This window comes from Lagopus muta, chromosome 18 (assembly GCF_023343835.1).
Source record: "Lagopus muta isolate bLagMut1 chromosome 18, bLagMut1 primary, whole genome shotgun sequence".
In the NCBI taxonomy this organism is placed as follows: domain Eukaryota; kingdom Metazoa; phylum Chordata; class Aves; order Galliformes; family Phasianidae; genus Lagopus; species Lagopus muta.
The window spans coordinates 10,839,392-10,854,985 of record NC_064450.1 but is presented as its reverse complement, the minus strand read 5'-3'; the positions used below and the strand labels follow the sequence as shown (position 1 = coordinate 10,854,985).

At 41.5% G+C, this 15,594-nt stretch overlaps 1 protein-coding gene across 8 annotated transcripts in view; it reads right to left on the bottom strand.

Moving 5' to 3' along the window:
• The window catches only part of LLGL2 (LLGL scribble cell polarity complex component 2), a 35,536-nt gene that overhangs the window by 14,019 nt on the left and 5,923 nt on the right, over positions 1 to 15,594 (bottom strand). For 4 of the 8 annotated variants that reach the window (XM_048964910.1, XM_048964912.1, XM_048964911.1 and 1 more), the window contains exons 2-8: positions 12,490 to 12,587; positions 4,873 to 4,970; positions 3,621 to 3,702; positions 2,244 to 2,359; positions 1,461 to 1,619; positions 748 to 910; positions 422 to 554 (exon numbers count right to left, since the gene is read on the bottom strand). In XM_048964910.1, coding sequence (XP_048820867.1) covers positions 422 to 554; positions 748 to 910; positions 1,461 to 1,619; positions 2,244 to 2,359; positions 3,621 to 3,702; positions 4,873 to 4,970; positions 12,490 to 12,564 — 826 coding nt within the window. In that variant the 5' untranslated portion in view covers positions 12,565 to 12,587. Of the gene's footprint in view, positions 1 to 421; positions 555 to 747; positions 911 to 1,460; positions 1,620 to 2,243; positions 2,360 to 3,620; positions 3,703 to 4,872; positions 4,971 to 7,727; positions 7,949 to 12,489; positions 12,591 to 12,774; positions 12,896 to 12,922; positions 13,079 to 15,594 lie in introns of those variants that run through there. The other 4 variants (XM_048964905.1, XM_048964907.1, XM_048964904.1 and 1 more) reach the window with 4 other exon arrangements.

The following is a 15,594-nucleotide window of genomic DNA, read 5'->3' as shown; positions in this document are numbered from 1 at the left end:
ACACAGACATTGTGGAAATTAAGTTAAAGATGACAGAGAGCTTCTAAAGCTTCTACACACTTAAAAAATGAGGTCATCCCTATTGTATGTGTTTTTTGCAAACCAGAAGATCAACTCCTGTCAAACAGGACACTTGAACTAAAACAATGAGCTGAATCACCAACACCTTGTTCATAAAGGAAGAACATTCTTCAACACATTTGCTCTTCATGTTCAAGACTGACTCAGCAATGCAAAGGAGTTTAAAAATCCAAGAAACAGCTGGACTGAAATCAATTAGTCCAGGCTCACAACCCATTAAAACGGTAGTTTTGCCTTTTGCCACCAGGATAAAACACTAGGGACAGCCCATCGAGAATATCCCACGTAGGCTCTAAGTGAGCCCGAATGAATGTGCAACAACTAAATCTCACTTACTGACCATAAGGCACAAGGTTTTCCAGAGGCAGAGACTGCCTGTCGTCATTAGATACTGGCCACTGGGTGTAACTTCCATCATAATGACAACTAATGAATTTACTGCCATCCCTCTGCCAGGAAAGGTTCTCCAGTTGCTGAAAAGAAATAGACAATGATGTACTCAAGTTAAGAGTAAGAAAAGGAAGGAGAGAGGGAAGGGGGGAAATGGGAGGGGAAAAGGGGAAATAAGCTTTGTCAGGCTCTTCCTACATCCACTTATCTTCAAGAGTGCCGTGAGAGGAGAGCGCTCTTCCTCCCATAAGAACTACCTTTGGATTGGGTTAATACCTGGCTGCCCAGGAAATGGTGTGTCACTTTGTTATCCCGCCGGTCCCAGAGAACAATCAAGCCTCTGCTGTACCCAATCAGGATCTGGTCAGGGTTTTTAGGATGCTCCTGAAGGGCTTCTACCAATTCACATGATCGTCTGTTACAGTAATCTTCAGGTATCCTGCAGAAGAGAAAACAGAGGTTTATTTCTGGTATAACTCGGTACAAGTGTAATAACAGTTGAAGTATAAGAAAGAAATTAAGCAATAAAAAGCAGTCAGTGGAGAATAAGTGTAATATTTTTGTAAATCCTTCAAGAAGCAGAAAAACCTTACATAAGGCCTATAACCAGGCCTGCCAAATCAGCCTGCCTGTATCCAGCATCTCCCTCCCTTCACTCAAAGCTTACAGTGAGTTTTGGGACTGGATCTGAAGATTGTAATGCATACAACTAACAGTGCACAAGGTTTGCAGATTAACTCCCAGTATGCACTGTATAGTCTGCTCATGTTCAGCACTCCCACAGTGACAGCACTAGGGACAGACCAGGACTGAAATCAATACTCAACACACATCAGGACCAAAAATCACTTTCACAGCAGTCCTGCAGATTTGGAAAATGAATAATATAACAGCAAGGCCCTAGTATTTAATTGGGGGTGACATCTGAACAAAGGATGCCTGCTCATGGGATTCCACTTCCACACAGGAGCGCCTATCTGCTCGCTCACCACTGCAGCACAGCCTCAGAGGTTATGGTCCTGTCCTCCAGGACTCCAAAGGATGGCAGTTCCACCACGAAGATGTTGCCACTCTCCGTGCCAAGGTAAAGGACTTCCCGTGAGGAGTGGGGAAGGACAGCTGTTATCTGCGTGGCACTTGGCGGAGAGCTGGAGATGTAAAGTATCTAGTTAGCTACATGCAAGATGGTTACGTTTACCAAACTTGAGAGAACCAACAACTCAACTGGATGCTTACGAGTGCAATTTGTTTTATGGACAGAGATTTTGAGACAGGCATACTTTTTTGAAGGCAAATTCTAGTGTTAATGTAAATTATGTCAAACAACTTTTGACAAGCATGTGAACAAAGAGTCAGATGCCCTTTTACAGTGGTCTCTCTTATAAACATGCCTCCAAAGGAGCTAAAAATAGCTTCCTCAAAATTGGCAAGATTAAATAAAAATAAAATCATACTGGTATTTAAGTCTGATTTAACAGATGTATAGATGTGCTTCACCTTAAGATTTACAGTGCCCGTACACAAAGAAGTAGATATAGGACATCAAACTTAAAAACAGAATTTTTAGCCAAAAACTCACACTTGACATTGGTACAATCTTAAAAGGTGGTCTCCTGAGCCCTAACCAACTCTTGCTGGTTTCTAAATGTGCCTCTCTAATGAGCTCACAGGAATCATAGAGTCTGTAAGATCAAGACAAACCCTTGCTAAAATAATAACAGTTTTCTTCCTTGCTAAACCATACATAGTTCAAAACCACTCCTGAAGATTACCCAGGTGGCCCTTTCAGTGTGAAGCGATGATCTTCCCACAGCTCAGATGCTCCACTGCGCTGCTTCAGGCTCCAGAGGTGCAAGCTGTTATCATCTAGTAATGTCACCAGCTGGCACTAAAATACCACACATTACCTTTTTTCAGAATCACAACATCAAATACAATACAGAAAATCTAATGATTAAGTTGCTGCTGTAAATAATTCCCCCTGCTAAAGCAGGATCAGGGCTTGCAGGTGGGCATATATATGTGTGGTGGGTATATATACACACGCATAGGGCTACATTCAGCTGCACTGCAGCAGCTCAGGAAGTTAACAGCAAGGCATTTGGAGGAAGACAAGAATTAGTCTAAAGGTTGAAAACCTTCATCTATAGGACAACAATGGCACAGGCTATCACTAAGGGAGAAGTTAGATTTTTGGAAAAAGACCAGCCTAGGATGAAAAGCTCAGTAAGGCAACTCCAAGTGTTAGTTCACCATCTTGCTCAGCATGGTTTGCAGCAACACATCCCAGCTTTGGGTGGGGCTGATACAGTTTACTACACCGCACTCCTTGCATTTTTCATGTTCAACTTCATTCTGGAGAGCTGTGTCAGAGTCCTTTCATGGGCCCCGCCCTGCTGGCTTTGTGTCCAAATTGAACATTTTGCCTGTTGAAGCCACACCTGGTACAACACTCCCCAGGAGAGTTTCAGGATGTACCATTAGTTAAGCAAACAGACACCCAAAACCACTTCAAGAATTAAATCCCTCTCAGAACAGACTACTTGGGCTACACTGGGGACATCAGACAATAAAACACATCGCCAAGACACCAGTCTGACAGTCAAGGGAAGGGAAGTGGTTAGTCAACCAGCAGCCATTTGGAAAACTCTGCTTTTGCTAATTTTAGTTTATGTTAATAGCTGTAAAGCAGTCTCCAAAGGCAAGATTCAATAATCAGAAACACATACAGGCAGCAAGCTTAATAGCTGGCTAGATCAGCAGTACTCAGCTGAACTGCTGAAAAGACTTAGATCAGCAGCAGTTCTGTTCTGCAAAATACCACTCAGTCCTATTAAAATTACAGGGGCTGCAAAAGGAACAGTTTTCATCTCTGCAGCAGATAACCTGAACTACTCTGGACTTACTACCATTCTTACCACTCTACTTGAGATAAACAACTAAATTACAAATAATAAAGCTACTCTTAAGTTTTACCAAGCTTCTCCACAGCAACAAGTACTGCTGAGAGCAAAGAATACTGGAATAAGTGTTACAGACCAGCAGCAGCTGAATAAACTCAATTACAGGAGTTCAGTTACCAGGAATAAACTCAACACATATTTAATAAAAGCCTACAAAAGTCACAGGGGCACTGGAAATACACTCACCTGGTCAGGTATAAAGTGAATCTGCATTACAGTATTGTTTTCTTCATGTAAACCCACGAATTCCACCCCAGGAGCACCATATCTGAAGGCTTTGTTGAGGTTCTAAAGTATTTAAGAATATCCAGATCTGCAGTTACCTGATAAGAAGCATGCTAGCTAGCAAGATGAAGAGAGATCAGTTTGAAACCATGTTGTACTGGTCATGGTCTGGACTGGAAAAAAAGAAAATATGCCCCATCCCTAGAGGTGTTCAAGGCCAGATTGGAAGGGGCCCTGGGCAGTCTGGTCTAGTCTGGTAATTGTGAAGGTTGGTGGCCCTGCATGTGGCATAGGGGGTGGAGATTCATGATCCTTGATGTCCCTTCCAACCCTGGCCATTCTGTGATTCTGTGAAAAAACATGCCTGCTTTGATTTTATGTGCTTGTGTGCTTAAAGGAGACTGCAGGAGAGCATGGAAGTTTACTTAATCCTTTGAGAATTTGCAGAAGAGGTGCCTGAACCCTGTTTTCTAAATCTTCTGTTTTTTTCTCCCTCGGAGATGTTTAATGGTTTCTCAGACACTACAGTACTGCTTGTTTGTAACCAAGAGACAGATGGCTACTGCTTGCATGCGAATCCAGACTCTGAACACAAACAGCACCAGGAACGATTAAGCAGGTGGAGAGCATACCAACTTATTCTTTCAGGGATGAGCAATCTGGCTGCTGTACAGCGTACCTTGCTGGCACTGCACCACAGGAATCACCTCCATGCCTTGCATATATGCAAAAAAATCAAAATGGACATCACTGCTTTAGTTAAAAAACGTCACCTTTTTCAGTGTTTAGGTCTAATGCCTATAGGGTCACAAATACAGGAAGCTGAATGCATTTCTGACTTCAGATTTAACCTCTGAAATAAAATCACTTTAAAGAAAGAAAAGAAAAAAAAGCCTGCCCCAAATATTTAAACAATCTGGGAATTTACAACGTGAAGGATTGCTAAACTTGGGCTAAATGTAGTCTGACCTTCCACATAACAAAAGCAGAGTTTCTTCTAACATCAGCATCAAACTCAACTTCTGTTTGAGCAATAGTTCAGCTCTTGGCATTCTGATCAAACCAAAAATCAATTTAAACCTAGACAAACTGTTCCAATGTTCTGTAATCCGTGTTCGCAAATTTATACTTTGAGCAACTTATTATAAAGCCTTCACAGTTGTATATTCTCATGCTGCTAGAGAAACCTTGCTGAAATTGTTCAAAAGAATACAGTTTGATGGCTCCTGACCGCGTTCCAATGGCCATAAGGTGGAGAAATGGACTATAGCCCAATGCGCTGGGTTGATGGGGAAATCCATGTTCAACAGTCTAGCAAAGAGAAAGAAAAATCATGATCAAAGAGCACGTCTCATGGGCATTGTTGTGTACAGATAAAAAAACAAGTTAAATATGGCATAGCAGTCTGAAATACAGAAATTAAAAAGCAATACTCTGAAAACAGTAACCCAAACAGCTCTTCGTATTATTTGTAACTCTGTGTAAGCACAACTTACTCAGTCAGCAGAATACACTAACACCCCACGTCAATTTTACCTCTGTAAGCCACCTGCTCAGCATAATTTCAAAGCCTAACACAACTACTTCCTACTGCAAAGTCAGCTCTACCTATTAAATTCCAAGAAAGTCAGTCTTCATGACCTTCTCTTACTGACTGACATCAAAAAATGGTGCAAAGCTATGATGAAGTACAGAATAAACACCAATGCTCACTATGAAAGCTAAATAGATTAGGGGGAAGTCAAGAAAACTACTGTGACAGATATTCATTTTCTGAGGGTACCACAAAGAACGTCAGACTTCAACAAGAGCGGGAGCCTGCACTACTACCTCAGAGAAATTCATTTGGTAATTAAAAAAAAAAAAAGACACCAGTGTATTGCTTGATTGTAATGACTTCCACAAAGTATAATTTACATCGCACCAAGACTGAGATTTGAAGTGCACCATATACGTCACAATTAGCAGAGGTGACGCATTTATACACCGTGGCAAAACGTTCTGCCATACTTACAGGTTGCAGTCATTTGTAAGACCTCTCAGTCAGGCTTCTAGAAATATTCATGTACAGCTCTTGTCATTGACCACAGAAATCATGCATGTATAAGTGTTCAACAATGTACAGCTACATAAAGAAGGCTTTATGTGCCTGAAGACAAACAGAGCTGATTCCTAGAAAACACTGTTATCCTTATAATTCTACCTTTTGAGAAATTTTTTTTTTCAAAAAAGCAAGCTGAGCAACTACAGGAAGGAACTGGTTACAAAACAGCCCAATAACCACACATAGAAAAAAGCGATAAGCAGAGAACCCTCCATTTACAGAAGTAGACACTTGTGCCTCACTCCCATCTTCATTACCATTATTTTGTTGAGATGGAGCTACCACATCACTTGGCATTATGGTTTACTCTGCATGGAAGGAACTGGAGTTTATTTCCTGCATAGTAATTTTCCAATTTAATCCTCTTCAGGAGTTAAAAAAAAAAAAAAAATAAAGCCGGTTTCATTTTTGTGGTCATGGTATTAGCCTGAGGTGCTCCCAGCTGAAAGGCTGCTACAAAACAGTTTAATGCCCTTTAACTGTTCCTGCTAAAAACACCGGCATAGGAGGATAGCCTGATCCCAGTCTCCCAGACTGCTTAAATTCCGGCCATTCTGTTGTAATTTTTAAACCGTAAAATCAGACCTCCTTCCTTTCAATCATCAGGCTAACCCAGTTGGAGGTCATATTAGAAGATAAGCTATTTTAGAGCATAAAAAATTGGAAAGATTGGAATATTCCCTATATTTCCCCTTGCCAACTCATAATGCTTGGCAAAGCAGCAGCTTGTAAATTAACACTAGCACTACTGGCACCAAGAGTGCCAAATTTATTTCCTTTTGTTACAGGTTCATCTCTTGCCTTATTTATATACCACAAAGGCAACTTAGGTGTTAAATTTGTACTACCAAAAACAAATTTCAAGAAGTCAATTTTTCCTTAATGTCCCACCTGAAGTTGTGCCTAACCAACCTCTGCCCATCTTTGCATACGAGACTTCCTAGTGGAGGCTTCATGAAATTCAGAACTGTAACTATGGATTTAGAATTAAAACAGAACAGTTTTCTAAATGAACATTTACAAAGAATTTCTCTGTTCTACGACAGCTAGTGAGTTAACATAGAAAAGTTCTCTAGTTGGCAAAGTTGTTGGAGTATGATGTCATCACGTACAAGTCTCTGAAGAAAATTCAAACATCCTAACCACAAATAAGACAGAACAACAGACACCACTGCACACTCTTCCAAAAGAGCAAAGAATTTGGTAGGGAGAGATCAGTGTAATTTCACTGCTAGTTTTCATTTCAACCTCCTGATAGTCACTGTGCTGTCACACCACCAGCAGAACCAGGTGTTATTTTCAATGAAATGTCAATTTAGGAATTGCATTTAGTCTGAGATTACTTTCATCCAGGAACATGAGAATTACTACTAACCCTTCTTGTAACAGAAAACCAAGACACAGACAATCCCATACTGTGTGTTAGGATGCTGTCAACACTAAACTTAGTATCAGCTTAATTGTATCTTGGTTTTGATGTGCTATTTGTAAACACATAATACAAATTAGTATAATCCTTAACTTTCAGATATTAGACCTATAAACAGTTCTGTTACACAGTTCAATCATTCAGTCCTACTAATAGGATGATAATTTTTTGCCCAGAGTTTCTTTTAAAAGATTTGAAGAAACCTTCCTTCCAAGCCTGTTGACAAATTTGCAAAAGCTGCAGTGACTCTTCATCCAAGAGAAAAGTGCTAGTAACAAGGCCACGGCAGAAAAGTGCCATATGCAAGAGCACAGAAAGAGAGGATCACTAACAGCCATAGCCTGTTATTTTAGGCTTTTCAGAAGGCACAGACAGGGTAGGAGGGGTGGTGGAGTTGCCCTCTATGTTAGGAAGTAAATAGATTGTGAAGAGCTGTGTCTGAGGAACAGCCACGATCAGATCGAAAGCTTGTTAGTAAAAATCAAGAATCAGTCCAGTAAAGGGCATATTGTGGTTGGGGTCTGCTACAGGCCACCTGATCAGGAAGAGCCTGTTGATGAGGCCTTCTTGCTTCAGCTGCAGGAGGTGTTGCACTCATCCTGATGGGGGATTTCAACCACCCGGATATTTGCTGGGATAGCGGCTCGGCGGGAGGCAGACAGTCCAGGAGATTCCTGAAGTCTGTCAAGGACATCTTCCTGGCCCAGGTAGTAGATGGACCAACCCGAGGTGAAGCCTTACTGGACCTGGCGCTCACTAATGAGGAGAGCATTAGAGAAGTTACGATTGGAGGCAGCTTGGGCTGTAGTGACCATACCTTGATGGAGTTTGTGATCCTGAAGAATGCAGGCCAGGCAAAATGCAGTCAGTGCTCTGTGCCTTAGGAGAGCAAGATTCCAGCTGCTGAGAACTGGGATTGTTTAGCTCGGAGAAGGCTCCAGGGAGAGCTCATTGTGGCTTTCCAGTACTTGAAAGTAGTGTATAAACAGGAGGGAAAATGGCTGTTCACGAGCATGGATAGTGATAGGACAAGGGGGAATGGTCTTAAACTGAGACAGGAGAGGTTTAGGTTAGATATTAGGAGGAATTTTTTCACACAGAGAGTGGTAACACTGGAACAAGTTGCCCAAGGAGCTTGTGGATGTCCCATCCCTGGAGGCATTCAAGGCCAGGCTGGATTTGCCACTGGGCGGCCTGGTCTAGTGGCTGGTGACACTGCACTTAGCAGGGGGGTTGAAACTGGATGATCACTGTGGGCCTTTTCAACCCAGGCCATTCTATGATTCTATGATTTTACTCCATAAGCAATTGTGCAACCACACTAATGGTTTTTGGTAGCCTAGCATCTTCAATCAAGATGCCCATAAGACAGAATGGCTTCTAGGCTGTCTATGACACCACAAAGGCCAGGCATTCACATTCACTGTACTTATTAATTCAGACCTTTTTCTTGCACTTATTTAAAATCCAGGATCTGTTTTTTTTCTTTACTAAACCGCATCAAGCCAACTGTTTGGCTAGCCTCATTCTCTCGTCTCAATGCAGCTTTCATCAGTGAACGCTTTCACCTGCTCAGCAGGTAAACGATGAACTCAGCAAGGGGAGTGGGGGGGACATGGGGACAACACAGAGAGGTTACAAAGGAGCCTTTCAGTGGAACTGAAATGAGAAACCAGAGTGGCAAAGCATGCCTGTCTTTTCAAGAGGGCCTTTGTTTCTCTGAGGAGCTTTCATTTTCATTTTTCTCAAGCTGTAGATTTGTCAGACTCAGTAAGCCTAGTGTCAGCAGCATTAACTAACAGAAAAGCTAGTGTCAGTCATCATATTTACTGCAGGAAAAACGCAGACAAGCTTAGCAGTTGTTCCTAGCCCACTCTAAAGCTGTGCCACTGAAATTCAGTGCCATTTTCCTCAATTCATTTCTATCAGATTGTTTTGTGACAAAACAGAGACAAACCAACTACAGGCAATACATGCACCGTACATTTATTAAAATGTTGTTTGAATCACAGAATCACCAACCTTCCACAGAAGGTTGGAAAAGACCTATAGGGTCATGCAGTCCAACCACCATCAACAGTTCTCACTAAATGTCCCTCAACACAACATCCAAACGTTCCTTGAACACCAAGGTCGGTGTCTCCACCACTTCCCTGGTGGTGACTCCACCACCTCCCTGGGCAGCCCATTCCAGTGCCTGATTGCTCTTTCAGAGAATTACTATTTCCTAACATCCAGCCTGAATCTCCCTTGGCGCAGCTTGAAGCCATTCCCTCTAGTCCTATCACTTGTTACACAAGAGAAGAGGCCGACCCCCAGCTCTCTACAACCTCCCTTCAAGTAGTTATAGAAAGCAGTAAGGTCTCCCCTGAGCCTCCTGTTCTCCAGACTGAACAATCCCAGCTCCTTCAGCCGCTCCTCACAAGGCCTGTGCTCCAGACCCCTCACCAGCTTTGTTGCCATAAGAAATATTTCTTCATTGAAGAAACAGTGAAGCCAGTATGTGTTAAATCTACTTTGCATAAACAGTAATTCAGTATTTAAGGTAAGCTATCCATCACCTCCATTAGCAAAGAGTTGAGAAGACTGAAAATAAGAGGGAAAAAATAAAGCCACAAATTAAATACAGTGTTCACAGTTTGGTAGCATTCAACTGTAAGATAGGCTGTTTGTTTCGCCTGTGTTACCCACCATCCAGCCTGATGGCACCAGCCTAGAGGTGTCTGTTCTGTGGGGCTTGGACTTAGCCAAAGGCACCCAAGTACTACTTCTAAAAGCAGGACAAACTTAAAGAATTATACTGCCAAGCATTCATACAGTATTCTTCATTCTATCCACTAAGCTAAAAACAGACTCTTGCAACAGGTATACAGAAGTATGGGAAGTTCTCAGTCATACAGAAAAACATATGCAAAGCTAAGTGACTAGAAGAACTTAGGAAGGTGTTTCTTGAAACAAACACAACTTTACTGAGAATTTAAAGAGCTAATCCAGTACCCAGTCAGTCCTTTAAAACTATTTCAACTACCTCCTGTATGGAACAGATATAACAAAGAAGCTGTAAAAGATCATAGATGTCAAAACTTGCGGGAGTGAAACAAAGAAAGCCACGACAGCCCTAAAAATCATCAAACACTGATTAAAAATAACCAAATAAATAAATCCATTACTAGGTCAGTATGGCCAAACAGAGTCCACAGCACACATGGCATTATATGGTCATATTCAACTTCTGAATAAGCAATAAAATTAGAGCAGGAATCCCTAGTACTTCTAAGGGACAAATCAACTATGGAGTCCCTACCACCACAGGCAGTCACACTGAAGAGGTGTAAATATGCTATGCAGTTTCTCTAATTAGCAACTTCACAGTCTAATCAAATATTTCCCAAGCAGATTCTTAACAAGAAGTGTTTCAAAAGGCCTCAAATAGTAAGCGTTAACATAAAACTTGCTTACCAGCTCACTGCTTTTATAGCGCATTAAACAAGAATGTAACATTTTTGTCACCTTGAAGACACAACCTTCAACGGGTCAGAACTGAGACCTGACTTGCCCAAATTTTCTTAGTCCATCCAGCTACAAGCAGACACTTATTGTATCAAAGGGCGGATGTTTAAAGGATTCTTCATCTTTGGAAATACTGAAATGGGACACAAGACTTGGAAAACTCTATGTAAGAAAAAGGTATAATGTAAAAGCCTCTGGAGGTAATATGAAAGCATTGGTCCATCCTTCCAAGTCTTGTCATAAAAGAGCAAGTTTGCTTGGCTTAGAAGTGCAAAATGCATTTTGTAAAGCCTTTAATTGCAAGGTTGCAATGAATAAATCACTAGGAAGTTTCCAAAGTAGTCACCCCCCTAGAAACAAGATGTCATTTTTACCTTCAGGACTGAATCAAATGGAGTCTCAAATTCTGATGCCAGGCTCAAACATATCTGGAATTTTCCCTTTGCTGCAAAAGTTTGTTCTTTCAAAGATGTCCTGTTTTGCATCACCCAAATTAGTCTAACTCTGGGAAGTTAAGCTTAGCCAAACATTCCCATAAGAAAAAGGCTTATTAAGGAAGAGATGTCTTTAAAAAAAAAAAAAAAGTTTTTTTTTTCCCCCCATCTTACATACAATTTTATATGCTTTTAAGCAGTTCTGACCTATCCCTGAGATCCCTGAGTCTTCTGAAGCAGATGGTGCATTCAACTAAATGCAAACAACGCAACACTGAAGTTACATCCACTGAAGTTTCTACTGCATCTGCACAAGCATTTCCTCATAGAAGCAAGGAGAAAATAGGCCTGAAGCAGCCTTGAGTTCCTTTTATCTATCCAGTGGGAGGTGAATGTGCATGCAAGTAATGTTTTGGTACCAGATTGTATTAAAACATTTATCTCCAAGCTTCCAAATTTCCACTTTAATGAATCAAAGAGATTATTTCATATGCTGACGTCATTCATCCATTACAGTTTTCAGAAAAACTCCATTTCAACTTTAGAAATTCAAAGCCTACAAATATATTTCTAATACCCAACAAAAGTTTTTGTAAGCAGCCATTAGCTTAGAAACGAATTCATATTAAGTTTTTACAAGGTTAAATGCACTACATGTTCCTGTCCAGAACTCAGAACGCATACAGTGCTGGATACCCAGCACAGCCATTGCTGGTTCCTCTTCTTAAAGAGAAGGCAAAAAAATTACAATACAAAATCAGACTAAGATAATAGTGAGTTAATTATTATTAATTATTCATGGTCACTGTACTAGGTACTCCCACATCTCTATCAAATACTTAAATTTGCATTTAAAAAAAGAAGTACACTTATAACCCCAAGTATAATCACAGCCAAAGAACTGTGGCTTCAGCTGCATCACAACCTGAGTCTCATCTGTCTACCTTAAGAAAAATATTTACTTTTATAATGGTACTGCAAAGACTAGTTATAATGTAAACTGTCACAGCACATAGCAGGACAAAGTGCTGAACACTCAGAGTAAAGGAAAGTTGCAGCGAAGATCTCTTCTTCCAGCAAGTGCCACTCAGCTGCAAGACAGCATCATTTTGCTTAAAAAAAAAAAGCCAGAATTGAGAACACGCTCATAAGCATAAAGAAAACTAGTCAGGTTCAGCAGAGGGGAAAAAAAACCACGAAGATACAATACAGAAAACTAAAACAAACCACTTCTCCTAAATTTAAACTTTCCTACCCACACTCAAGTAGTTTTTCCCTCCTTTCACACTGTCCAATGGCTATGGATCAATTTGCTTTGTACACATCTCTTGAAGTTCAAGGATAGCACTGTACCTTGTTAAACTGGAAGAGTTCGCGCTTGAGCCTCTCTCTTACTGGATCATGTCCAGGTCTTAAGAACCTTCTCATTGTCCCCGCTTGCACCAAAAATCCTAACAAGCAAACAAATAAAAGACACATAAATAAAAGCAGCTTGAGAAAATAAGCAAGCAGAAGCAGGTTATTTTGGTTCAGCATTTAAAACAAATCAGCCTGAGCAGGATGAGAAAACACAGCCATAGAGTAACTAACACCTGATAGCACTGCAGAACTTCATCTATAGAGGCAGGGCTTCCTTACCCAAAGCCAATCTCACATAGCTGAAAGAAGTATAGATGAACCAATGGGATTTCAGAAGATTTTATACTGCCATTTTGTGATCACTTCAGCCAGCTTTATCCAAAGAGCCAAGCAAAACTGCAGCAGTTGCTTAAACATTTAGACAAACCTATCTGAAGATCAGCTCCCAGGCTCATAGCATTATTGACTAGAATCAGTTTTCACCCCAGGTAACCCCCTGGCTACTGAGCTAAGAAGAAAAAGAAACATTTTCAGCCCACTCCATGGGTATGGCAGAAAGGACACAGAGCTGCCTGCTGGGTAGCAGCATTAATTATTAACCTGCCTTTTGTATCAAGACTAACTTCCCTGCTGAAGGTGGGGGCAGGGGAAAGAAATCTTGCACCTGCAGCCCAATGTGCAGTTAGAAGCAGAAGCCTTTTGGTTCATCTCATTGCCTTGCCTCTCACAACTGCAGAAGCAAGGAAAATTAGGCAGACTGACCTGCAGTCTAGCAGTCATGCAGTTGGTACCAGCTTACAGCCTCATACTCTGTGCAGCTCAGGAGATCCTTTGTCACATCTCTCTTCTACATTTGTGCTAAGCTCTACCAAGTCAAGAGCAAAAGTTTGAATCACATCCTGACAACTTATTAGGTAGGTAGGACCACCATTCCCACATCTTTCATAGAATCATAGAATTGTTTGAGTTGGAAGGGACCTGTGAAGGCCTTCTGGTCTGCATCCTGCCTGCAACAGACAGGGACACCTATAGTTCAGTCACAGAGCCCTGCCTAGCCTGACTTCGATTATGTCCAGGATGGGGCACCCACCAGCTCTCTGGGCAATCTATTCCAGTTTCATAAGTTCTAGTGCTCAGACAGCTCAGCTTTTCACAAAACAGATGCTGGACACTCCAGTCAGTATTTCTTTAATTCATTGGGTAGGAAATTACAGTAATATTGCAGCTACTCTGCACACAACTAACACGTACATGATGAGAGCCAGAACTTTTGAGAAGCAGTGAGAAATCAGTACAGACATCCTACAGTAAGCCACGTCTGAGAAGATGCAAGCACATAAGGCAGGGAGGAGGGGTACAAGGCTAGTGTCAGAAGAGGCTGAGAAGGACCAGGATCACTGATGGTACCACCAGAGCAACACAGGGCCTTGGATCTTTGATTCAAGCAGAGGTGCTGGATGGGTAACAGAGAATCCAGCTTTCTTGGCCTGTCAGCATAGAATCCGGCAAACAAGGTGCCTGGCTATCTGTGTATTTCTACCAATAATAGCTTAATGGCTAATGACTTAATCAGCCATCCACTACTGAGGGCTTGAATTGCTTTTTCAAATGGCTTTTAACAAGGCCTTACCAACCCTGAAGAACATACAGGGAGAAAAATTACAGAGCACTCTCTAGCCATACCCCTTCAGAAAGACCCCAAGCTAGAAGCCATGTTGTTTTGTTGTATTATTCCTTTTTTGCCTTCCCTATCCACTCTCTAAAATCTCCAGGTACTTGCACGGTGCTGTCCAGAGCTCACTGAGGAGACTGATGCACAGTCCCCTTTCAGAGGACTAGGAGATCACATCAGCACTAGGAAACAAGCAGGGTCACTTCACCTCCACAGGCATCTCCACTCTGCACTGAGAAGGGTGGTTCTTAGCTAGGCAGCTGTAGGCATCTGTCTTGGTGAACAGTGTGATTAACAGTAGCTGGAATGAAGAACATGCACAGGAACACCTGTAGTAGGGAATCCTTTCAAAGAGAGGAAGAGATGTGTGGTTTACTTGGGAAGTATATCTTCCTACAATGATTTAGGTAGCTGAACTGAAATTTCAAGGTTTGTATCAGACCATGAGTCGTCTGTAAAGAACTTTCGCCAGGTGGATGTTCCAGAGAGAGAGGGACATCTTCACACAGGACTATGTTTGCTGTAAGCTAGCAAAAGCTACAGCACAGCAGCAAGCTACTGTGTTAGGCAAGGAGAGCAAATCACACCCATGTGTAACACACAGCTTGCCCCTAGCCAGACAAGGAAAGTGCCAGAAACACACCCTTTCCCACTGTCAATCAATGTCCCAGACCTGTTAAACTAGGCAAACCTACAGAGAAACTGCTAATTATGCTTCTGACTTTAGGAAAGAGACCTCCTTAGCTATGACAGCAGATGAACTTACAATTAGCAGCAACATAAAAAGAAGAGTGGGCTTGATTTGAGAGTCACTATTTTGTATTTAACACTCTGGTAGAATGTTTTATCATGAAATATTAACTGCATCTAGAAGCATGCTGTTTTAACTTGCTTATGCAAGAGATATAGTATACATGCTCCAGCCCACAACAACTTGCTCAACTGGCTAAGGAGCATAGTAGTTCATAGAACAAAACAGTAACTCACTTGGAGAAAACGTCATCCTGGCAAGATGATGTGTTCAGTACAAGTCAGCATCTACTGCTCGTATCAGGAATTCATGCCTGACCAAAGAACTTCTGAGCATCACAGTATGAGAGGAGATGAGAAGAAAAGTAGTTTTGGGCAATGGCTGGGAAGGAACAGCTAAGAGAAATACATGCACTGTAGCACAGGTTGACAAGGCTCTTGTCAATAAGGAGAATCTTCCTTTTATATAATAAATACTTCTTCTGATTTTGGTAAAAACAAAAAGATTGCACAGTTGGTATAATCTTATCTTCCAGATGCACATTTACATATTAGCAGACCAGTTTCTCTCCCACACACCTTTCTTGTCTTACATAAAGTTGCAGTTCCATTTGAACTGCGGTTATCTGCCAGTCAGCATTTACAGTCGTACAGTAGCCATTGTGGCTACCAGTAGC